This window comes from Pongo pygmaeus, chromosome 1 (genome assembly GCF_028885625.2).
Source record: "Pongo pygmaeus isolate AG05252 chromosome 1, NHGRI_mPonPyg2-v2.0_pri, whole genome shotgun sequence".
NCBI lineage: Eukaryota > Metazoa > Chordata > Mammalia > Primates > Hominidae > Pongo > Pongo pygmaeus.
This window is the reverse complement of record NC_072373.2, coordinates 48535751-48561813: the sequence shown is the minus strand read 5'-3', so window position 1 is coordinate 48561813 and position 26063 is coordinate 48535751. Positions and strand designations below refer to the sequence as shown.

The 26063-nt window shown below is 44.2% G+C and overlaps 1 protein-coding gene across 6 annotated transcripts in view; it reads left to right on the top strand.

Moving 5' to 3' along the window:
- LOC129019706 (uncharacterized) overlaps positions 1–26063 on the top strand; it is a 46085-nt gene that overhangs the window by 15363 nt on the left and 4659 nt on the right. For 2 of the 6 annotated variants that reach the window (XR_008495713.2, XM_054462844.2), the window contains exons 1-5: positions 13583–13788; positions 21293–21433; positions 22020–22178; positions 22819–23028; positions 24327–24428. Coding sequence is in view for 5 of the 6 variants with exons in the window: in XM_054462844.2 (XP_054318819.1) it covers positions 13672–13788; positions 21293–21433; positions 22020–22178; positions 22819–23028; positions 24327–24428 (729 nt within the window). In the remaining variant the exon portion in view is untranslated. The other 4 variants (XM_063647251.1, XM_054462834.2, XM_054462873.2 and 1 more) reach the window with 4 other exon arrangements.

The following is a 26063-nucleotide window of genomic DNA, read 5'->3' as shown; positions in this document are numbered from 1 at the left end:
CCCAGCCATCACCCACCATGGCCCAGGGCTTCTATACAATAGGAGTCAGACATGGTGGGTGTGCCTCTAGTCCCAGCTACTGGGAGGCTGAGGTGGGAGAATCACTGGAGCCCAGGACATCAAGGTTGCAGTGAGCTATGAGCATGCCACTACCCTGTCTCTAAGAAACTAACAAATATACCTTAGAGAAGGAATGTGTTGGACAATTAAAATCAACCCCTCAGGAAAAAGCAAGAATGCTATGCAAATCTGCCCTAAGGGCAGCATTTATGGTAAGGGTTGTTTCGACCTAAGGACAGGATTTACAGCAACAATAGATAAAGTAAATCCGGGCCCGGTGGCTCACGCCTGTAATCCCAGCACTTTGGGAGGCCGAGGCGAGTGGGTCAGGTCAGGAGATCGAGACCATCCTGGCCAACATAGTGAAACCCCGTCTCTACTAAAAATACAAAAATTAGCTGGGCATGGTGGTGAGTGCCTATAGTCCCAGCTATTCAGGAGACTGAAGCAGGAGAATCTCTTGAACTCAGGAGGTGGAGGTTGCAGTGAACTGAGATGGCGCTACTGCACTCCAGCCTGGCAATAGAGCAAGACTCCGTCTAAAAAAAAAAAAAAATAGATCAAGTAGAAATCTTAGCGGTATTCTGGGAACAGAGATTAATCGGAAGTCAATATGGTGGCCAAAACGAAAAGAAAAGGAAAAAATAAAACAAAAAGAAGAAAAAAAAAGAAGTCAATATTGTAGGCCAGGCGCTGTGGCTCATGCCTGTGACCCTAGCACTTTGGGAGGCCGAGGTGGGCAGATTGCCTGAGCCCAGGAGTTCGAGACCAGTGTGGGCAACATGGTAAAATCCTGTCTCTAATAAAAATACAAAAAATCAGCCGGGAGAGGTGATGTGCACCTGTAATCCCAGGTACTTGGGAGGCTGAGGCATGATAAAACCCAGGAGGTGGAGGTTGCAGTGAGCTGAGATCTCACCACTGCACTCCAGCTGCATTGGCAACACAGCGAGACTCTGTCTCAAAAAAAACAAAAACAAAAACAAAAAAAAACGTCAATATGGTGGATTAGCATCCAACATGGGGTTGCTTCAGGCCCCATAGGGTCCAAGACAGCCCACAGTCCTGAGGGTGTGGCCTGACCAGAGCAGAGTGCAGTGGGACGGTGACTTTTTTGATCTGGGCATGCTATGTATGCATCATGTGCAGCCCTACAGGTGAAGTGGGTGCCTAGTTATGTGGATGCTGGTGAGCTGGTGTTGAGTGTCTGGAAAGAACCTCCTTTTCCCTCATTTCAGGTGCCGGAAATCATCCAGTACATTTAACACCACATGAACAGCATTACAGAAACCACAGCCCAAAAGACCATTAAGAAGATCCTGTATCTGCTGTCCCAGCACTACACTGATGAAGTTATCCTGACACTATTGAAGATAGAAGATCAGTCACAAAAGTAGGTGACTTTTGATCCCACAAGTACATGCCCCCAATAGTCTATTTGCTTCTTCTTAAAACATATTCAGGACCTGCGCAGTGGCTCACTTCTGTAATCCCAGCACTTTGGGAGGCCCAGGTGGACAGATCACCTGGGGGTCAGGAGTTCAAGACTAGCCTGGCCGACATGGTGAAATCCCGCCTCTACTAAAAATACAAAAAATTAGCCAGGCATGGTGGCGGGTGCCTGTAATCCCAGCTATTCAGGAGGCTGAGTCAGGAGAATTGCTTGAACTTGGGAGGCAGAGGTTGCAGTGAGCTGAGATCACGCCATTGAACTCCAGCCTGGGCAACAAGAACGAAACTCCATCTCCAAAAAAAAAAAAAGGAAAAAAGTAGCGGCTGGGCACGGTGGCTCACGCCTGTAATTTCAGCACTTTGGGAGGCCGAGGTGGGTGGATCATCTGAGGTCAGGAGTTCAAGACCATCCTGGCCAATATGGTGAAACCCCATTTCTACTAAAAATACAAAAATTAGCCAGGCGTGGTGGCGAGGGCCTGTAATCCCAGCTACTCAGGAGGCTGAGGCAGGAGAATCGCTTGAACCTGGGAGGCAGAGTTTGCAGTGAGCCGAGATCGTGCCACTGCACTCCCGCCTGGGAGATAGAGTGAGACGCTGTCTCATATATATATATATATATAGATAGCTGTTCTAACAAGTGTGTGGTCGCCTCTCATTGTGGTTTTAATTTGCATTTCCCTAATTCAATTGCAACTAATGATGATGGGCATCGTTTCATGTCTTTCTTTGCCATTCATATATCTTCTTTAGTCAAGTGTCCAAGTCTTTTACCCATTTCATTGTTGGGTCATTTGTTTTCTTACTGGTGAGTTTTGAGAGTTCTTTATATATTCTGTATACAAGTTTTTTGTCAGATATACGATTTTCATGTCTATCTCCCATTTTGTGGATTGTCTTTTCGTTCTCTTAAGAGTTCAAAAGTTTGTAATTTGATGAAATCCAGTGTTTTGTTTCTTATGAATCATATTTAGAGTCATAGGTATTTCTTTCCATGATTTCTTCTAGACGTTTTAACTTTTGTGTTTTATATTTATGTTTATATTTCACTTTTACTTAACTTTTTAGAAAGTGTGAGGAATGGGACTAGGTTCAGTTTGTTGCATATAGAAATCTAATTGTTCTTGCACCATTTGTTGCAGAGATTATCATTTCTCCACTGAATTGTCTTTGCACATTTATCAAAAATCAGTTGATGGCTGGGCGTGGTGGCTCACGCCTGTAATCCCAGCACTTTTGGAGGCCAAGGTGGGTGCATCACTTGAGGTCAGGCGTTCGAGACCAGTCTGGCCAACATGGCAAAACCCCATCTCTACTAAAAATACAAAAACTAGCCGGGGATGGTTGCTTGCACCGTTATCCCAGCTACTTGGGAGGCTAAGGCATGAGAATCACTTGAACTGGGGAGGTGGAGGTTGCAGTGAGCCAAGATCACGCCACTGCACTCCAGCCAGGGTGACAGAGCAAGACCCTGCCTAAAAAAAAAAAAAAAAAAAAAAAATCAGTTGACAGTATTTGTGTGCCTCTAATTATGGGCTCTCTTCTGATCCATTAAGCTATATGTCAGTTCTTTCATCAATACCGTACTGTCCCTAATAGTGTAGTTTTATATTAAGTATTAAATCAGGTAGGATGAGTTCTTCAATTTTATTACTTTTTTTTTTTTTTTTTTTTTTTTTGAGATAGAGTCTGACTGTCACCCAGGCTGGAGTGCAGTGGTGCAATCATAGCTCACTGCAGCCTTGAACTTTTGGGCTGAAGCAATCCTCCCACTTCCACTTCCTGAGTAGCTGGAACCACAGGCACATGCCACCTTACCCAGCCTTTTTTTTTTTTTTTTTGGTAGAAATGGGGTCTTGCCATGTTGCATGGCTGGTCTCAAACTCCTGAGCTCAAATGATTCTCCCGCCTCAGCCCAAGTGCTGGGATTACAGGTTGTGAGCAATTGCACCTGGCCTATAACTCTTTCTCAAAATTGTTTTGGCTATTTTATTTTCTTTCCTTTTCCATATAATTTTTTTTTTTTTTTTTTTTTTTGAGACAGAGTCTCACTCTGTCACCCAGGCTGGAGTGCAATGACATGGTCTTGGCTCACTGCAACCTGCACCTCCCAGGTTCAAGTGATTCTCTCACCTCAGCCTCCCAAGCAGCTGGGACTACAGGTGCGTGCCACCACACCCAGCTGATTTTTGTGTTTTTAGTGAAGACAGGGTTTCACTATGTTGGCCAGGCTGGTCTCAAACTCCTGATCTTGTGATCTGCCTGCCTTGGCCTCCCAAAGTGCTGGGATTACAGGCATGAGCCACCGCACCTGGCCCACTTTTCCATATAAATTTTATAATTTATATAGAATATTTATTTATTTAAAAATATGCTGGTGATATTTTTATTGGGATTATGTTGCATCTATAGATAAGTATAAGGAGAATTGACAACTTCACAATATTGAGTTTCTGGTCCATGAACATAGCATATCTTGTCATTTATTTAGGTCTTTAATTTCTTTCATCAGTCTTTTGTATTTTTCAGCATGCAGATCTTGTGAATATTTTGTTAGTTTTATACCTAAGTATTTTTGTGCAATTGTAAATGGTACATAAATATTTAAAAAATTTTTAATTGTTTACTACTGCTATATAGAAATAACATCAATTTTTGTATATTGACTTTCATTGACCTTATATCCTGCAATAAGTGAGGTTTCACTTATTAGTTCTTGGAGCTTTTTAATAGATTCACTGGAGTTTTCTACATAAACCATCATATCATCTGTAAATAGAGGCAGTTTATAGTGTTTCTTTTTCTTCCGAATTTGTGTTTCTTTTTCTTGCTTTATCACACTGGTTGGGACTCCTAGCATAATGCTGCGTATAAGTGATGAGAGTGGACATCTTTGCTTTATTCCCAATCTTAGAGGAAAAACTTTCAGTCTTTCACCATTAAGGATGGTGCTGGATGGTAAGGTTTTGTTGTTGTTGATGTTAGATGTCCTTTATCAAGTTAAGAAAGTTTCCTTCTATTTCTAGTTTGTTGCGAGTGTTTACCACAAATGGAGATTATCACAAATGTTTTTACTACATCTATTGAGATAATTGTGTGGTTTTTCTTTTGTATTCTGTTAATATAATAAATTACATTTTTGACCATGGAGCCAGCCTTGCATTCCCAGGATAAAGCCCATTTGGTTGTGATGTATTATCTTTTTAACATATTGCTGGATTCGATTTGCTAATATTTTGTTGAGGACTTTTGTGTCTATTTGGTTGAGGATTTTTTTCATGGGAGATATTTGGTCTGTAGTTTTTTCTTTCATTAATTTATTCTTTCTCTTTTTTCTTGTACTGTCTTCGGTTTTTGTGCCAAGATAATGCTGAACTCAAGATTGTTTTGGGAGTATTTTCTTTTCCTTTTTCTTTTTCTTTTTTTTGTTTTTTTGAGAGACAGTCTTGTTCTGTTGCCCGGGCAGGAGTGCAGTGGCGTGATCTTGGCTCACTGCAACCTCCACCTCCCAGGTTCCAGTGATTCTCCTGCCTTAGCCTCCTGAGTAGCTGGGACTACAGGCATGTGCCACCACACCCGGCTAATTTTTGTATTTTTTAGTAGAGAAGGGTTTCACCATATTGGCCAGGCTGTCATCAAACTCCTGACCTCATGATCTGCCTACCTCGGCCTCCCAAAGTGCTGGGATTACTGGAGTGAGCCACCATGTCCAGCCTATTTTCTTATTTTCTATTTTTTGGAGGAGATTGCGTTAAATTGGTATTACTTTTTTTTCTAAACATTTAGTGGAATTCAATACTGAAACCATCTGGATCTAGAGTTGTATTTGTTGGAAGTTTTAAAACTATGGATTGAATTTATTTAGTAGTTAGGGTCATTCAGATTATCTATTAATTTGCTCATCTTCTTTTAGTCTCTTAAGGTGGAAGTGTAAATTACTAATTTGAGAACTTTCTTCTTTTTTAAAATAAGCATTTTAATGCTATGAATGTTCCTCTAAGCATAGCTTTAGCTGCATCTAACAAATTTTGATATATTGTATTTTCATTTTCATTTAGTTTAAAAATTTTTTCTAATTTTCCTTGAGTCTTTTTCTCTCACCCATGAATTACTTAGAAGTATTGTTAATTTCCAAATATTTGTGGATTGTCCAGGTATATTTCTGTTACTGATTTCTAGTTTAAATTTATTGTGGCCAGATAACATACTTTATGTGATTTCTATTCTTTAAAATTTGCTCAGGTTTGTTTTGTAGCCCAGAATGTGGTATATTGTGGGGAATGCTCATGTGCACCTACAAAGCATGTGTATTCTGGCCAGGTGCAGTGGCTCATGGCTGTAATCCCAGAACTTTGGGAGGTCAAGGTGGCTGCATCACCTGAGGCCAGGAGTTTGAGACCAGCCTGGCCAACATGGTGAAAACCTGTCTCTACTAAATACACAAAAATTAACGAGGGACGGTGGTACGCGCCTGTACACCCAGCTACTCAGGAGGTTGAGACAGGAGAATCGCTTGAACCTGGGGGGTGGAGGTTGCAGTGAGCTGAGATCCCACCACTGCACTCCAGCCTGGGTGACAAAGTGAAAGCCTGTCTCAAAAAAAAAAAAAAAGAATGAGTATTCTGCTGTTGTTGTCTGGAGTGTTCTATAAGTTAGGTTATAGAACAACACAGTGTTGTTCAAGACTTTTATAACCTTGCTGATTTTCTGTCTACATATTCTGTCAATTACTGAGAGAGGATTGTTGAAGTCTCCCAATATGCTTATGGATTTATCTATTTGTTCCTTTAGTTTTATCATTTTTTGCTTCATGTATTTCATTAGGTGTATATACATTTAAGATTGCTACATCTTCTTGATGAATGGACTGTTCTATCATTAATTAGTGTCCCTCTTTGTCCCTGGTAATACTCTTTGTTCTGAAGTTCTCTTTGTCTGATGTTAGTATGGCCATTTTTGCTTTTCAAACAGTTTGTATTTGTGTGGTATATCTTTTTCCATTCTTTTAACTAATATGTATAATTATATTTAAAATGCTTTTTTAATATAGCATATGGTTGGACTTGTGTTTTTATCTAACCTAACAATCTCTACCTTTTAGTTTGTGTATTTAAATCATTTATAATTAATGTAATTAATAATATGTTTGGCTTTAAGTCTACCATTTTATGATTTATTTTGTTTTTCCCCTTTGTTTTTTATTCCTGTGTTTCCCTTTCCTGCATTCTTTCAAATTGTTTGAATTTTTTTAGGCATTCTATTTTAACTTATCTATTAGATTTTGATTCTTTGTACCAATTTTTAGTGGATTCCTGGGCATTTATATACCTAAACTTTTATAGTCTACTTACATACCTAAACTTCCATAGTCTGCTTAGAGTTAGTATTTCACAGTTTTGAGAAAATGTAGAAGCTTTCACTATACAGCTTCTTTTACCTTACTTACTTTCTTTTCAGACTGTCTTGTAGGCTGGAGCACAGTGGCACGATCTCAGTCACTGCAACTTCCGCCTCCTGGGTTCAAGCGATTCTCCTGCCTCAGCCTCCCGAGTAGGTGGGATTACAGGCACGTGTCACCATACCCAGCTAATTTTTGTATTTTTAGTAGAGATGGGGTTTCACTATGTTGGCCATGCTGGTCTCAAACTCCTTGAACCTCAAGTGATCTGCCCGCCTCAGCCTCCCAAAGTGCTGGGATTACAGGTGTGAGCCACCTTGCCCGGCCTAATTTTTGCTTTCAATAGTCATACATATTTTTAAACTTAAGGGGAGAAAAACGGTCTGTTACATTTACTCATATATTTGCCATTCCTGTTGCTTTATCTTCATTGTTAAAATTTCAACTTTCACTCTGATAAAATTTCTTTTCTGCTTGAAGAACTTCATTAGCATTTCATTTAGAGCATGTCTTTGAGCGACAAATTCTTAGTTTTCTTCCATATGAGAATGTTTCAATTTTACCTTTTTTTTTTTTTTTTTGAGGCAGAGTTTTGCTCTTGTCACCCAGGCTGGAGTGCAATGGTGCGATCTCTGCTCACTACAACCTCTGCCTCCTGGGTTCAAGTGATTCTCCTGTCTCAGCCTCCCGAGTAGCTGGGATTACAGGAGCCCAACCTCCATGCCCAGCTAATTTTTTTGTATTTTTAGTAGAGACGGGGTTTTGCCATGTTGGCCAGGCTGGTCTCGAACTCCTGGCCTCAAGTGATATGCCTGCCTTGGCCTCCCAAAGTGCTGGGATTACAGGTGTGAGCCACTGTGCCCAGCCAATAAATTTCTGTTTATTATAAATTACCCAATCTATGAGATTTTGTCATAGCAGCACAATACAAACTGAGACAATGGCAAAGGGGCTTTTTCAGCTAAGAATCTTGAGAAGGGGAGATTATTGTGAATTACTCAAGTGGGCTCTTAATGTAATCACAATGTGTCTTGTGATTGATGTATCTTATTCGAACTTCACTGCACTTCTTGAATCTGTAAATGTATGTCTCTCACCAAATTCGGGAAGTTTTAGGTCATTATTTCTTCAGATATTTTTTTCTGTACCAGTCTCTTTTTCTTTTTATAAGATTTCAATGACATGAATATTTGACTTTTTAATGGTGTCCTATAAGTCCCTGAAGCTCTGTTAATTTCTTTCTAATTTCTTAGTTCGTCAGATTGGTGTAATTTTTATTGATTCATCTGCAAGTTCATGAACTCTTCTCTCTGTAATCTCCATTTTCCTCTTGATCTCATCCAGTGAATTTTTGTTTCAGATATTGTATTTTTCAGTTCTAAAATTTCCATTTGGGTATTTTAAAAAGTAGCTTATTCCTCAGCTAAGAACATGAGGAAATCCATCTTTCCACTTCTTTCTTTGTTTCTTTGCTTCTGTCTCTCTCTCTCTCTCTTTAGTTCTTTTTTCAGACAGAGTCTTGCTCTGTTGCCCCAGGTAGGGTGCAGTGGCATGATCATAGCTTACTGCAGACTCAACCTCCTAGGTTAAAGCTATCCTCCCATCTCAGCCTCCTGAGTAGCTGGGATCACAGGGATGTGGCACCATACCCAGCTAATTTTTTAAAACTTTTTGCAGAGACAGGGTCTCTCTATGTTGCCCAGGCTAGTCTTGAACTCCTGGGCTCAAGTGATCTCCCGCCTCAGCCTCGCATAGTGCTGGGATTACAGGTGTGATCCACCACTCCTGACCTTTCCATTTATTTCAGTTATGTAAATCTTTACCTCATGGAGCATGGTTAAAATGTCTACTTAAAGTATTATTATTACTATTTTTAGACAGGGTCGTGCTCTGTTACTTGGGCTAGAGTGCAGTGACGTGATCATAGCTCACTGCAACCTAGAACTCCTGGGCTCAAGTGATCCTCCTGCCTCAGCCCTCAAGTAGCTAGGACTACAGGCATATGCCACCATGCCCGCTATTTTTTAAATTCATTTTTTAGAGAATGGATCTCACTATGTTGCTCAGGCTGGTCTTGAACTCCTGGCCTCAAGGGATCCTTCTGCTTTGGCCTTCCAAAGTGTTGGGATTATGGGTGTGAGCCAATGCACCCGGCAATCTCTCAGAGTTTTAGCTGCCTGTGCTGCTACAGCTGCACAACTGGATCTGGCTTCAGGGTGATGAAATGAGAAAAAAGAGAGAGAGAGAGAAAAAAAAAATAGCTCTTCCCCTACCCCTACGCTCAGTGGGCCACAGTGCCCTGTGTTAGGTGCTTTTGTTGCTGCCCCAACTGCTTCTACTGTACAGCTCTGCATCTGGAGTCACTCTCAGGACAGAGCTTGGGAGAGGACAGAGACAAAGAAAGAAAGAAACAAAGATTCCAACCATACTTCTCCAACTCACAAGGACCCATTTTCCCAGTCCTCTGGCCAGAGAGACAGAGTTTTACTCAGATTTTGTTGCCTGTGCCTGCTGCATAGTTCAGCACTCGGGTCACCTTCAGGTCAAAGCTGGAAGATAATAGAGAAAAAAGAATTCTGGGAAACTCACTCAAATGTTGTTTTTCCAGTGTTGGGAGGTAGTTGCTTTTTGTATTTGTCCAGTGTTTTTAGTTTTAATTGGTGTGAGAGCTAGGCTGGAATGGGCTTGCTCTGTCCTAGCAGATTGTGTAGACTCTCTTACTAGGGAAATTAGGGTTGCTTGTTGTTAATTTCCTTTATCATGAGAAGGAAGTGTCTTTCTATTCTATATCTGCTGAGTATTTTTTTTCCACTGATGTGGAATTGTTTAATGAAAGGTTGATATCTATAATTAGAGTGTTTTCTTTTGGGTTGGGGATGGTTTGAGACAGAGTCTCGCTCCGTAGCCCAGGCTGGAGTGCAGTGGTGCAATCTTGGTTCACTGCAATCTCTACCTCCCGGGTTCAAGCGATTTGCCTGCCTCCCGAGGAGTTGGGATTACAAGCCTGTGCCACCATGAGCAGCTAATTTTTGAATTTTTAGTAGAGATGAGGTTTCATCATGTTGGCCAGGCTGGTTTCAAACTCCTGACCTCAGGTGATCTGCCTGCCTTGGCCTCCCGAAGTGCTGGGATTACAGGCGTGAGCCACTGCACCCGGCTGGACAAAGTTATAATTTGATAGGAAGAAAAAGTTCTGGCATAGTAGAGTGACTGTGGTCAACAGTAAGGTATCATACATTACAAAACAGCTGGAGGAGAGGCTTTTGAATGCTTTCAACACAAAGAAATGGTAAAATCTGCTGAGTTTTTTGAAAAATAAAAAATAGACTTTGAAAAACACCAAATGCCATTACAACATCTAATGACATATTTATACAGATGTATACAGGTTACTTTCTTTAGCCTTTTAATTTCCAAGTGGTTAGATATTTTGATCATCTTTTTCTAGTTTTATTGGATGATAACTGGAAAACATGATTTAAATGTCTTCTCCTTTTGAGAATGTGTTGAGGGGTTCTTTTGTGTGTATAGACCAGGAAGATTAATGTTATCAATTTTACTATATGTTTAATGGCTATTTGAAATAAATTTATATTCTCTACTGCATGCAAAGTCATCTATTAGACCAGGCTTATTTATTATTTATTTTCCTTTCTTGTATGTTTTTAAAGTACAGATGGGTCTCACCATGTCACCCAGGCTGGTCTTGAACTCCTGGGCTCAAGCAATCTTCCCTCCTCAGCCTCCCAAAGTGCTGGGATTGCAGGTGTGAGCCACCTCGCTCAGCCAGACCAAGCTTATTTAATTGTTTTATAATATCTCATTGTACGATTACTACAAACTTATTTTACCCATTTTTTTTAATGACTATTTGTTGTTTCCAGCTTCTTGCTATTATTAACAGTGCTGTTATGCTCATTCTTACTCTAATATCGTGTTTAGATTTATAGGCATATTTACCATTTTATTTGCTCACCATCCCTTGCACCTCAAACTTTCCTTAGGAAATTATTTTTCTTTTCCCTAAATGGGAAAGAAAAAACAATACCTCGAAAGGTATTATTTAGGAGTTTATCCTCTAGCGAGACTCTATTGATCAAACCATCTATTTTTGTTTATCTATAAATAAAGCAAATCTGCATTAAATGATAGATTTGTTGGGAACTTGTGGGTTGATGTTTATTTTTGTTCCACACTTGGAAGATTTATCCCACTGTCTTCTGCTCTCTACTGTTTCTGTGGAGAAGTGGCTGTCAGTCTCATTGCCATTCTTTCACTGACGACTCATTTTTTCTCTCTTGTTTTTGTCCCCAGAGCATACCGTGTATTGTTTGCCAGCTGTGAAAGTCTGTCTTCACCTCTTATCTCACCTTCACTTCCTCAATGCTTTCTCTTCCTGTTTCAAAAAGGCCATGACTTCTTGAGGACACTAAGCACATTTTCTTAAAATTTTATCTTATTTGTAGCAAATGCTTTTCAGATATGTACTTTTCTTCTGAGTGTGATTTTGCCAGGTAAAAATTAGAGGGGAGACATGCTAGGCAAAGGGAAAGGCATGTGCCCAATGATAGAGGAGAGAGAGCTTGTCCATGGGATGAGGCTGGGTGTGCTGTGCAGGGCTGGTGATCAGACTCGGCCTAAAGAGGGGTGTGGTCATGCTGGGTATTAAGGATGACAGGGGAAAGCCTGGAAGACAGATGCAGTGGCCTGAGGGTGGGTGGGTAGTGAGAGCTTGGACAGGCCAGAGAGAAGGGACCCACAGCGAGGCTCTTCTCACCGATCTGACACATTCAAGTGTGGTCAACAAGCTTTGGCTTCAGATATTTTCTCAAACCAGGTTCACAGACCAAGTGAACATTTCCAGATTTGTGTGAGATGACAAAGAACAGGGAGGTCTGGAGGTGATGGAAAGATGAAAGGAATAGAAGGAAAAAAGAGGCGATAATGAAGAGAGAGACAAGAAAGGAGGAAGAAACCAGGGGAGCTAGGGGCCTGGGCAAAGGAGCCTAGAGTCGCCTCCCCTGGAAGCACTGTGGGGCCTGTGGAGAGTGGGTTACCTGGAGTGGGCAACTGTGTCCGTGGGTTTCTGACTCTGCAGGGGGGTTTGCAAACCCTGGGAAATCCTGGCATCCTTCCCCAAAAGCTACGAAATGATCATGGACTACCTGCTCCAGAGGCTGACTCCACACCGGAGACCAAAGGACCAGGAGCTCAGCCACAGAACACAGATCTCACCATTGATTGTATGGAAAGGCCAGCAGAGGGGGGCCGGGGTGGGGAAGGGGACTCCCTGCTGTCCTGTCCTCAGCTGCCTTGGGCTCTTTGGCCTTGACCTTTTAGGTATCAGTGTTTGGTAGAACAGTCTAATGGCAGTCTTGGAGTTGGGTTGCAGGGAGGGTTTTCCAGTTAACTTTGCTTTGTCAGGGAGATAGAAGAACTGGATTCCCCAGCTCCTCTTTAACTCTCAAAGATGGTAAGAGACTAAAACAACCACCATGATTAGAAGAGTGCTTTAAAATAATGACATTCTAGAAATTGCCCTTTATTTTTCTGGCTCACACTAATTTAGTCTTCACTTGCTCTAGCAGCATGGGTTTTACTGGGCAAGTCTGTCATGGTGATGGGTTGTGGAAAGAGATTTCCTGGTGACAGGACCTATGAGTTGAAGATATGATAATGCCTCACTCTCCTCCTCCCTCCCAGGCCACCAGGGCCATCCATGAGCTCCTGCTGGAACCCAGTCGGTGGATGGAGGTGCAGTCCTTCTTCTTCTCCTTGTTCATGGCCCTGCTGTTCCAGATCTCCTTTTTGGTGGTTGAAGGGGGCGCTGAAATAAGCCAGGATCAGCAACACATAGCTGAATGGATGGACCCTATACGGCACCTTTGGTGTTTGCTAGTGATTATGCTCCAGGGACCATCATCTTAGCACCTTCTCCTGACTTGGTGTCAGCCTGCTGGGCCTGAATCCCTCTGCACACCCTCCTGCCAGGGCACTTAACAGGTTCCCCATGCGTCATTTCAAGAAGCCTCCCTGGACTTAAAAAATTATATTTTATTATTTTACTTTTTTAGAGACAGGGTCTTGCTATTTTGCCCAAGCTGGTCTTGAACTCCTGGCCTCAAGCCATCCTTTTCTCTCAGCCTCATGTGTTGCTGGGATTACTGGTGCAAGTCCAGCTGTCTGGACTTTTTAGAAAAGACTCCTTCTTTAAACGTGGCCTACTAGGCTGATGCAGAGATTCTGCACCAAAATGAGATCAATACTGTGGATAAAACACACATCTGAGTCCACAGACCTGGATTGCATTCTTACCCTTCTGCTGGCTCACTGTGTCACCTTGCAGATGCCACATCTCTCTTGGCCTCAGTTGCTTCACTTGTAAAATATTAGCCTGGGTCTCTGGGGCTGTCCCACCACCAGCAGTTCATGATCCTGAGAAAGCTTTGGGAGTCGGGCAGGTGGCCGGTGAGGGAGAGGAGCGCAGATGGTGAGTGACTTCGTATCTGTTTTCGGCCCTTTCTCCAGTTCTACCGTGGAGGCCCTGAAGACCTTGATTCGAAGTTCTGGGTATGGGCACTATGTGTCTTCTATTCAGAGACATGGGGGCTGGGGGCTGCTCGTCAATCCTGAAAGACACTATGATGGAGTCACTCTGCTGGCCAGGTGAGCTGCACCTGGGTCCACGGCTGGAGGGCTGTCCATTCACTTGGCCCTCTCCTGAGGCCCAGGCCTCACCCGAACACTGTGCTCTTGTTGGTATGTCCCTGGTCATCAATAACTGTTGGCACAACCGCCCCCTCTTCAGCTCCATCATCAGGTTCCTCCAGGACCCAGACTGCAAGAATCACTTAACGGCCCTTGTGTTCCTGACAGAGGTGACTGGCTCTTGGTGGGAGGGTGATCCCTCTGTGAGACAGCCACGCCCAACAGACACCTTCTGGGAAGGCCACTGATTCACTGCTAGGAAGGGTTGGGGGACATGGCTAATGGCACTTGATTTGGTTACCTTGAACTGGGGGCTTTGGTGCCTCCTTGAATCTCATGGCAGTTTGACTCTGCCCTGACTTTACAGAACAACACCGCTCTCTCCTTCAACCACCTCAGCCTTGAGCAGCCTTTTAAAATTAATCCTTGCTCAGCGCCCCTGATTGACTCAATATAATTCAGCCATCTGACAGAAAAAAAAAATAGGAAATTTAGAAAACATGGAAAAGTATATCAAAAATTGTAAAACCATTACTAAGCATAATCCCCAGAGGAAACCACATTCATTCAGGTTTTTATATGAATTATATAGAGGGGTGTGTGTGTGTGTGTGTGTGTGTGTGTGATAGTTGAAATCATTTTCTACTAATATTCTGTATCCAGCTCTATTCAAATATCTGTCTATGTCATTACATGTTCTTTGTAACGTACATTTTTAAATTTTGTTTTATTTTGCTTTTTGAGACAGGGTCTCACTCTCTTGGCCAGGCTGGAGTGCAGTGGTGTGATCATGGCTCACTGCAGCCTCCATCTCCTGTTCTCAAGTGATTCTCCCACCTCAGCCTTCTGAGTAGCGAGGTCTACAGGCATGTAGCACCACGCTTGGCTAATAAAAAAATTTTTTTTTTTTTAATATAGGGAAGGGGTCTCACTATACTGCCCAGGCTGGTCTTGAACTCCTGGGCTCAAGTGATCCTCCCATCTTAGCCTCCCAGAGTGCTGGGATTACAGTTGTGAGCCACCATGCCTGGCCTATAAACATAAATGTTAATGGTGATATAAAATGTTTCATCACAAAGATGATCTGTAATTTATTCAACGTTCTGTTTCCAATTTTACACAATTATAAATAACACTTTAATGAACATCTCTGTGAAAGTTTTTGCCCATATTACAGATTATTTCCTTAACTATTGAATATAATAAGTGGAACTATTGGTTCAAAAAATATGAATGTCTTCTATAACTTTTAACAATAATGCCAAATTGCTTTCCAGTAGAGCTGTACCAATTTAGACTTCCACCAACAGTGTTTGGGAGAATTTCAGGGTTTCTGACCCACTACAGCTTCAAATGGGATCCTTTTAAAATTCAAGCCACCTGATTTTTTTTTTTAACAGGGGCTGGACTACTTTTGAAGATAACCGCAGAGATAGAAGATAATACATTACTTATAATACTAGGATGTAAGCAGATGTTATCCCAGTGTGTCATTGTGTGCCCTTACGTGGATTACAGGACATTGGTGTCTTGTTGGAAGGTGTCCACTGCTAGAGGCTGATCTGTACATGTTGGTATGGGGTGCTGAGATACGCATTCAAGGATATATGTCATGTTGGCAGAACTTCTGCTCAGGGTGTGGGAATGAGACATGTAGGATGCAGAACCCTGACTGGAAGGGGATGGTTTAGTCCAATGGATCTCAATAATTTATGAACTTCATATCTTGGGGAAGCTGTTTAAAATGCAGATTCCTGGGCCCTGTCCCCAGAGACTTGGATTCAGGAAGTCTGGGGTAAGGCCCAGAAGCCTTTTTTGCTGGTGGCATTTTTTTTTTTTTTTTTTTTTTTGGGATGGAGTCTCTCTGTCACCCAGGCTGGAGTGCAGTGGCATGATCTCGGCTCACTGCAACCTTTGCTTCCCAGGTCAAGCAGTTCTCCTGCCTCAGCCTCCTGAGTAGCCGGGACTACAGGCACACACCACCACGCCCAGCTAATTTTTGTATTTTTAGTAGAGAGGGGGTTTCACTATGTTGGCCAGGCTGGTCTCGAACTCCTGGTCTCAAGGGATCCGCCTGCCTTGGCCTCCCCTCCCAAAATGCTAGGATTACAAGCATGAGCCATTGTGCCCACCCTCCAGAAGTCTTCATTTTCTTTTTTTCTTTTTCTTTTTTTTTTTTTTGAGAGAGTCTTGCTCTGTTGCCCAGGCTGGAGTACAATGGCACAAACTTGGCTCACTGCAGCCTCCGCCTCCTGGGTTCAAGTGACTCTCCCGCCTCAGCCTCCCGAGTAGCTGGGACTACAGGCATGTGCCACCATGCCCGACTAATTTTTGTATTTTTAATAGAGATAGGGTTTCACCATGTTGGCCAGGCTGGTTTCGAACTCCTGACCTCAGGTGATCCGCCTACCTTGGCCTCCCAAAGTGCTGGGATTACAGACGTGAGCCACCACATCCAGACGAAGTCTTAATTTTCTAAAAGTACTCCAGTGGTTGCTGTGCCACAGGAAATGCTTGGACCCAGCTTTGGGAAACAGTACAAGACACAAGCCCGTGTGGACAGGAGGCCACCATGAGATAGCTGCCACTGTCTTTAGAGCAGTAATTCGGAACCCTGGCTGCATATCAGTATCCTCCTGGGAGGTTTCAAAAATACTAACGCCAAGCCCCCACCCCGCCCCTCACTGTCTGTCAAATTTTTCTATTTGAATCTATCTGGGATGGGGTCTAGGCATCAGTTTGTTTTAGAAGCTCCCAGGTTTAAAGTGATGCTCTAAAATACAGCTAGGATTGAGAATCACTCTAGAAGTTCCCCCAAGTGTCTGATACCCAGCTGAAACAAGAGGACACACGATAGAGCGTTTGCTCATCTGCCACTCTGATTGGGGTTTCGGGCTGACAACGGGGAGGGGAGGTTAGCATGCTTGGGAAAAGGCTGGAAGGAGCACCCCAATAGCGAGATGAGTGAACCCCATTCTTAGCAATCAGAGAGAGAAGCAGTAGATTCTAAAGTGGAAAGCCAATGGGGTTTTAGGTACCAGGTAAGTAAGTCAAGATCTGTTAAGTGAGAGACCATGGCTAAGAAAGCTTTCTAATATTTCACAGACTTTGTCACTCCCTGTTTGTTGCTTCGTTATCTTTATTCATTTCCTTGAGATGATCACAAGTAGAAATATTTAAAACAGAAAAGGTCGTGTGCTTTTCTTCAGTGTACTCAAGAAACGGCAGAGCTCTGTTATTTTAATTCTCTCTAATTCTGTGAAAAGGGTGTTATTTACCTCTATTTTGTAGAGAACGAAAGTGAGGCTCAGAGAATTTAAGAAGTTACTTACTCAACTAGAGAGTAAATTAGGGTGGATCTGCCTGACTGCCAATCAAAGACAGATGAAAACTGCTGAGATGTTAATGAAGACTTCTTTGCCGTTAGTAACATGTAAATGTACTTTCACATGTGCATGCATACATGCACACTAAAGCAAGTACATATATTTTAAATGTATCTGATTGACTTTTGGCTTTTTAAATGTTATTTTATTATTTAAAAGATATTTTCTATATCACGAGTCATCAAGCAATGTTATTTAAAATAATCTATATACACATATAATATGAATAAGCAAATTAAACCATGCAAACTGATGATTTATTTATTTTATTTTATTTTTTGAGATGGAGTTTTGCTCTTGTTGCCCAGGTTGGACTGTAATGGTGCAACCTCAGCTCACTGTAACCTCCACCTCCTGGGTTCAAGCAATTCTCCTGCCTCAGCCTCCTGAGTAGCTGGGATTATAGGCGCCCACCACCACACCCAGCTAATTTGTATTTTTAGTAAAGACGGGGTTTCACCATTGGCCAGGCTGGTCTCAAACTCCTGACCTCAGGTGATCCACCCGCCTCAGCCTCCCAAAGTGTTGGAATTACAGGTGTGAGCCACTGTGCCCAGACTATTTATTTATTTATTTATTTTTGAGAAGGAGTATCGCTCTGTTGCCCAGGCTGGAGTGCAGTGGCATGATCTTGGCTCACTGCAACCTCCACCTTCCGAGTTCAAGTGATTCTCCTGCCTCAGCCTCCTGAGTAGCTGGGATTGCAGATGCCTGCCACCACACCTGGCTAATTTTTGTATTTTTAGTAGAGACAGAATTTTGCCATGTTGACCAGGCTGGTCTCGACTTCTGACCTCAAGTGATCCGCAAACTGATTTCTTAAATGCAGTCTTTTTTTTCTCTTCTACTTTTGCCTTCTCCTCTCCTACCACATTAAGTCTATACCTCCACCTCTTCATCTCCCAAGTATCTCAGATGCAAGCAACCAAGTATGTATCCTTCTTCATGCTCAAATAATCACACACATGTAATAGATGTTGACAGATTGTTTTGCAAAGAAGCACTAAAAATTCACATTTATCTCAGGGAAGTGTGAGAGAATGGTTTCTCTCTCTCTCTTCCAACAACAAAGCTTAACTCTTTTTAGATGTTTGTCCTCCTGGCAGGTATAAAGCAGGGGTGTCCAATCTTTTGGCTTCCCTGGGCCATATTGGAAGAAGAATTGTCTTGGGCCACACATAAAATACACTAACACTAATGGTAGGTGATGAGCTAAAAAAAAAAAAAAAAAATCGCAAAAACCTCATAATGTTTTAAGAAAGTTTACAAATTTGTGTTGGACCACATTCAAAGCTGTCCAGGGCTGCGTGGGGCCTGTGGGCCGTGCGTTGGATGGACTTGGTGTAAAGCAGTATCTCATTGCTGCTCTGGTTTGCATCTCCCTGGCTCCTATTGATTTTGAACATTCTGCATATAATTTTGTGATTTGGATTTGCCTTTCTGTGAATTCCTTCCCATGTCCTTTGCCCATTGTCCTATTGAATTGTTTGGCTTTTTCTTGTCTACAAGACTAATTTAACTCCTGATTTTCCATTTGCATGACTACACATGTTTTTCCATTGCAGTGTTTTCCATCACGTGCATGCTAGTCTATCCTTAAACAGAGTGCATGCCAGGCTGGTTTATCCAGGTGAATGTACTGATATGTGTAAGTCTGAGCCAGTCTACCTGTGCAGACTCAAGGTGTCCACCTGGCATGTTCATTCCAAAGCATGTGCACTTAGAGCAGGAGTTCTCAGCCCTGGATGCATATTCATATCTCCAGGAGAACTTACACTAATACTTGGGTGCCAACTCAGTCCAATTAACTCAGAATCTTGGGGGTGATGTGGGGTCCAAGAATCAGCATTTTTAATAGCTTTGCAAGTGACACTAGCATGCAGCCAAGGCTGACTGCCTTGGAGTCAGCATCGCTTTTCAATATCACCCAGCAGAGCCTGGAGTCCTCAGTGCTCTTGAATGATCATTACAAGGATTTCTTTCTTTTTCTTTTCTTTCTTTCTTTCTTTCTTTTTTTTTTTTTTTCTTGAGGCAGAGTTTCGCTCTTGTTGCCCAGGCTAGAGTGCAATGACACGATCTCGGCTCACTGCAAACTCCGCCTCCTGGGTTCAAGTGATCCTCCTGCCTCAGCCTCCTGAGTAGCTGGGATTACAGGCATGTGCCACAACACCCGGCTAATTTTGTATTTTTAGTAGAGATGGGGTTTCTCTATGGTAGTCAGGCTGGTCTCAAACTCCCAACCTCAGGTGATCCATCTGCCTCGGCCTCCCAAAGTGCTGGGATTACGGGCGTGAGCCACTGCGCCTGGCCGACAATGATTTCTTAATAATTCTCCTTTTCCCCTCCTCCCTTTTAAAAAATTATTATTCTAGGGGACTGTCTTTGACTTTTCTCTTTTGCTTTTTCAGCACGTCAGTAAATCTGACTAATATGTGCTTTGCAGTGTTCTTCAGGGTCATCCTTTCTCCATTCCCACTACCCTGGCCTAGTCCAGACCCTTATTACCTGTGCTTGAAGCAATTATTTTAACTTTTTTTAGAGACAGGGAGTCTCGCTATGTTGCCAGGCTGGTCCCCAACTCCTGGCTTTAAGTGATTGTCCTGCCTCAACCTCCAGAGTAGTTGGGATTACAGGTGTGAGCCACCACACTTGACTGGAGCAACTCCAAAAGATAACATGCTGGTCTGTCTCCTCCTAGGACCTTCTGTCAACCCCCAACACATTTCCCACGCCCAACATTTCTTGCCAATGGGATCCTCCTCTGGAGTTGGGTCAGTACCCAGTTGCCCTTCCCTCAACTACATTATGCTTAGCTTATCCCTACATTTCACCCTTGTTTTGCTATACCCACCTTTTCCCGTTAAACACACACATGCTTACATTCCCCTCCCATCTGCTCATTGAAGTTCTCTTTATTCAAGTTCAACTCAAATTTTACCTCTTTCTTTTTTTTTTATTTAAAAAAATTTTTTTTGGAGACAAAGCTTCGCTCTTGTCCCCCAGGTTGGAGTGCAATGGCATGATCTTGGCTCACTGCAACCTCCACCTCCTGGGTTCAAGCGATTCTCCTGCCTCAACCTCCCGAGTAGTTGGGATTACAGGCGCCTGCCACCATGCCCAGCTAATATTTTTATTTTTAGTAGAGATGGGGTTTCACCATGTTGGCCATGCTGGTCTCGAACTCCTGACCTCAGGTGATCCGCCCACCTCAGCCTCCCAAAGTGCTGGGATTACAGGCGTGAGCCACCATGCCTGGCCAAGTTCTACCTCTTTCATAATCTTTTCCTAGATGAATCAACACCTGTTTATAATAATTTTTTACTTGCTTTTAATTTGTGCAGTATTGTTATTGCCTTGAAATGTTCACTAGGTGGTTTATGTACCTAAGTCTTGACTCTCCAGCTGAATTGCTAGGATCTTTGAGGGCAGAGTGCATTTCTTACTTTTGTCTCCTGCAGTTTCCCTTATCAAAAATGCTTAATGGGGCCGGACGTGGTGGCTCACACCTGTAATCCCAGCACTTTGGGAGGTTAGGCGGGTGAATCACCTGAGGTCAGGAGTTCGAAACCAGCCTGGCCAACATGGTGAAACCCTCTCTCTACAAAAAATACAAATTAGCCGGGTATGGTGACACATGCCTGTGGTCCCAGCTGCTCGGGAGGCTGAGGCAGGAGAATCGCTTGAACCCGGGAGATGGAGGTTGCAGTGAGCCGAGATCGTGCCATTGCACTCCAGCCTAGGCGACAGAGTGAGACTCCATCTGAAAAAAAAACAAATGCTTAAGGGGCCAGGTTTGTGGTGGCTATGCCTGTAATCCCAGCACTTTGGGAGGCTAAGGCAGGTGGATCACCTGAGGTTAGGAGTTCAAGATCAGACTGGTCAACATTCTGAAACCCCATCTCAACTAAAACATACAAAAATTAGCTGGGCGTAATGGCACATGCCTGTAGTCCCAGCTACTCAGGAGACTGAGGCAGGAGAATTGCTTGAACCTGGGAGGCAGAGGTTGCAGTGAGCCGAGATCATACCACTGCACTCCAGCCTGGGCGACAGAGCAAGACTCCATCTCAAAAAAAAAAAAAAAAAAAAAGTGCTTAAGGAAAACCTGGAGAATGAATAAATGACTTCTGGGATGACAGGTGCAATTTCACCCTTTAAGCTTTGGCCGCTCTACCAATTCTAAACCCTTAAGAACATTTCCCTACTAGTGAGTAGGAACGTAGTCCAAAGTCATTGAGGATTTTTTTTTCTCCTTGCCCACCTGTCTTTCTTGGTCTCCCTTCCCCAGCTGCTTCAGTGCCCAGATGTGGCAGCCTTAGTGGATGACTTCACCACCCGCATTCTGGCAAACTGGTTCAAGAGTGAGGAGCCAGCCACAGTGAAGCCATTGCTGCAGATGCTAGAGGTCTTTGCGAAGCATGAAAACATGGTAAAATGGGGCAGGGACTAAGGGTGTGCGCTCAGGAGATATTGTAACCAGGAGAAGGAACATCTGGTGTGTCCAGTTATAGATAGGGTGGGACACACTCTTGGGATCAGAGAAAGCAACTCCTCATGAGGCCAGTACACCACAGACAGGAGTTGGGGCTTGAGCCATTCATGATTTCTCCCTCCCAGGAAAGGTCTCCTGAGGAAGTTTTTTCATGGGTCATTTCAGAGAATAGACCAAGCTAACCCCAGGATCTCACACATGTCATCCAGGTCCCCTGGAGATTGCTGTCATCATCAGGGATGAGAAGCACAGTGGCGATAGAAACTTATGGTGTAGTGGGAGGAGGGGCCTCCTCTGTTTTCTCCCTTTTCTCATGATGGACACAAGGTACCTCACCAAATGCCCTCCTGGGCAGCTCACTCCGATGGCTACCCAGATGCTGGGCCAGTCCCAGCTCTGGTATGAAAAAGCAGTAGAGTGTGGCTCTCAATTGTGGGGCTGAATTGACTTGAAATGAGAATTCCTTGGCTTGGCAGGAGTCATTTCCCCAGCTCCCCATTCCCTGAGCCACTGTCTCCTGCAGGTGAGGCGGCTCCGAATCCTCCAGCCCTGTGTGCTGAACTGCTGCTACTCCTCGAACAGCGACATCATACTGGAGACTTTGCTGGTGGTGAAGAATCTCCAGAGCCACCTCACCTGGCAGCACTCCTCCACCTTCACGCTGGTGCCCTTCTTTGAGCAGGTGAAGGCCTCTCGGATCATTTTCTTTCTCTAGGCATCCGTAAAATAAGGGAGTTAACCAGGTGTGGTGGCTCACACCTGTAATCCCAGCACATTGGGAGGCCGAGGCAGTGGATCACATGAGGCCAGGAGTTCAAGATCAGCCTGGGCAACATAGTGAGACCCCGTTCTGACAACAACAACAACAAATTAGCTGAGTCTGGTGGTATGCGCTTGTGGCCCCAGCTATTTGGGAGGCTGAGGCAGGAGGATTGCTTGAGCCCAGGAGGTCAAGGCTGAAGTGAGCTGTGATCGTGCCATGCACTCCAGCCTGGGCGACAGAGCGAGACCCTGTCTCAAACAAAACAAAACAAAGCAAACAAAACAAAACAAAACAAAACAAAACCCCTCACAGAGTTGGCAGAATGATTCAAGGTCCTTCACCTTGAATACGATACTGTTCTGTAGGGACTTGATTGCTCCTGCCGTCCTTGTATCTTTCTGAAGGGGTGAGATGGAGCGAGAGAACAGAGCACAGCAGGCGGGGATCAGAGCAGGTCATTTGAGGGAGCGAATGGACACGGGATTGTGGGGTTGGTGGGGGTGGAGCTCAGGGACCTGATTGCTTCTGCTTCCCCACGCATGCATATCTTCTCTCCCAGGTGTCAGAGCATCTGCGGTTGGCAGCCTTTGAGATCTATGGGAGTCTCTTGGCCAAGGTCAAGAAAAGGGGCCTTGTCTTCCCCTTGAAGCACCAGATCCTCAACTTGCTAGCCCCCCTGGTGCTCCACCTGAGGGATGTGAATACTGACGTGGCTCTGGTGAGAGGCCAGGCCTTGGAGCCCAGTCTTCAGTCCCCGTTTTCATGGGAGGTAACTGCTAAGCATGTTGAGTGCTTAGGCAGGGCTATGGCAGTACTGGATGGTGCTGAAGGAGTCAACTAGTCTCTGACCTTGCAGAGTTTTAGTGAGAGACTAGAGATGAACAGATGCTTGCACTAAAGTTTTTTTTTTTTTTTTTTATACTTTAAGTTTTAGGGTACATATGCACAACATGCAGGTTTGTTACATTTGTATACATGTGCCATGTTGGTGTGCTGCACCCATTAACTCGTCATTTAGCATTAGGTATATCTCCTAATGCTATCCCTCCCCCCTCCCCCCACCCCACAACAGGCCCCGGTGTGTGATGCTCCCCTTCCCGTGTCCATGGCTTGCACTAAAGTTTTCTCCAGCTTCTGGCTCCATCCGGTTGGCCACTGACTCCCAGAACACTGTGGGTGTTTCTCCTGGGAGGAAAGTCTCATCGATGGGCAGCAGTCCCTCTCTCTGCCTCCCGCCTGTGGCTCCAGGGGCCCCCTCTCCATGCTGCTGTCTGCATACTCTCTGCCTGTGAATAGAGACAGAGCTCCCTGGGTCGGGAAGACCCTGTGGGAGGCAGTGTGTTAGGCAGAATAGAGAGGGCCTGGAACTGGCCTTCATTTCGGAATGAATGAGTCCAGCTTTGAGCCCAGGAGACCCAGGAACGTGAACTGCAGCTTGAACACTTGAAGACTGGCTGACTTACTCTGTGACAGGACACCTTGTTTCCACAGAGCAGGCTACTCTGCCATCACTGAGGCCTCTTAGGCGCATCTGAGGCCGGCTGGGCAAGCGATTGAATGGGGATATTATCTTTGCGCGGGGGAGTCCCACCGGTGAACTCAGCCGTGCTATTCCTGACAGAGCCAGCCCTGATTTGGAACAGTGACCACCCAGTTGGGGGATTAAGACTTTGGGGAAATTTGTTTTCAGAGAGACTGTTTTGTGGGGCAGGGAGGGTGGGTGGGGCGGGGGGGCGCGGTGGCGTGGGAAGCCATGTCGCTGGTGAATAAGGCTCTGAGCTGGATAGTTCCAGTGCTCTGGGTTGCAGTGCCACACCACAACAATTGGGAAAATTGTTAGAACTGTAATTTTTAAACTTCTTATTAGTGGGAAAAGGGGGTTGTAAGTAGAGCCAAGCTGTCTGGATCCCTGCCTTTTTCCTAAGCCCTGGATCCCTGTCGATTCACCAGCGTTTCCATCCCATCGAGGCTGAATGTGATGCTGCTTGTCTCCGTTCTTTGCACCACTCCGTGTCCCTGCCCAGTGCCACTCTCCAGCTCCTCATGCTGAGCCTTCTTGTCTCCCAGATCTGCCGGTCTGCCCTCTGCCACACAGCTGCCGTGCTGGGCTGGTCAAAGCTGAAAGCAGTATTTGCAGAGAAAGATGTGTGGAACATTCTTGGAGCCCTGGTAAGCCAGCAGCTTGCTCACTGTCTGCCCCTATGCGAGGGAGGGTGGCATCCCCAGCGGTCTAGGTCCTTTTCCTGCAGCTCTGGGGTTTGCAGCAGTAGTGGCAGCGGCAGCAGCAACAGTTCAACGATGAGATACTCATTAAGCACCTACTTTATGCTCAGCACCTAGATATGGTTCCTGCCCTCCCCTTGTTTCCTGTCTGAATTGGGGAGCTAGGCACACAAGTAGACAATCCCAGAATAGTTTGGGAAAGGCAAAGGAGGGGTACCCATCACAGTCTGGGAGTTGAAGGAAGGCTTCCTGGAGGAGGTGTCATCTTCAGAAGGAGAAATAGAAGGCAGGGTAACACTTAGGCAAAGGGACGGAATCAAGAGTGCAGGCCAAGGTGATGCTGTACACAGGGGTGTGGGGCAAAGCACTCACTCTGTTCCAGGGACTTTGCACACGTTATCTGGTATGATTTGATCCTCACAACCATCCTGAGAAATAAGGGCAGAAGGGCCTGGTGCGTGGGGAGCTATTAATATAAGTGCCTTGGAATCATTACAGCAGGGGCAGAAAAGGCAAATGCTTACAAGGCCATGCAGGAAACACTAACCAGAGATCAGACTGGGTGGCCCCAGAGGAGAGATGTAGGCCCCAAGGCCCAGCACAGGCAGCCTCCTCAGCATGGTCAGAAACCACACACTGTTGTCACAGCACACATTTAGTGACACCGCCTTTACTTTCCTAAAATGAAATTCGTAAATAATAGCCTCTACCTTTGCATATTTCCAAAATAAGTAATATAATGCCCTAACGCCAAAGGAGAAGTGAAAGTAATCTACAACAAAATAATCTGTATGAATGTATGGAATACAATATAGCATAACACAATACAATAATAGAAAATAAATACTATATGTAAATGCTTGGGCCAAGTTACTATTTATTTATTTATTTATTTATTTATTTATTTATTTGAGACACAGTCTCGCTCTGAAGCCCAGGTTGGAGTGCAATGGCGCGATCTCAGATCACTGCAACCTCCGCCTCCCGGGTTCAAGCGATTCTCCTGTCTCAGGCTCCCGAGTAGCTGGGATTACAGGTGCTTGCCACCAGGCCCGGCTAATTTTTGTATTTTTAGTAGAGACGGGGTTTCTTTTTATTTTGAGACGGGGTTTCATCATGTTGACCAGGCTGGTCTCAAACTCCTGACCTCAGGTGACCCGCCCACCTCAGCCTCCCAAAGTGCTGGGATTATAGGTGTGAGCCACTACGCCCTGCCAGGGCCCAGTTACTTTAGAAGAAAATGATGTACATGAATCCTTGCCCCTCTCCATAGCATCAATGTGAATGGATCTGCTATAAATGCAGAATGATATAGGAGTTGGAGACTCATACCACAAGAAGGGTCACCGTTGGTGATGGGACTTCTAAAACGATTATATTAATAGCTCCCCCCGCAACCAGGAAAGTCTGATTAGACCAGAAAGTCTGAAGACTTTCTGAACAAGATGAAGTATAGTCTTTGATGTCTATTGCAGATGCATTCCTAGAAAATCCAGTATGTAGTTGAACTGTGAAAAAGTTCTCTGTTATCTAAAAAAGCCAATTTCTAGGCATGAATTATTATAAATAGGTTTTTGATAG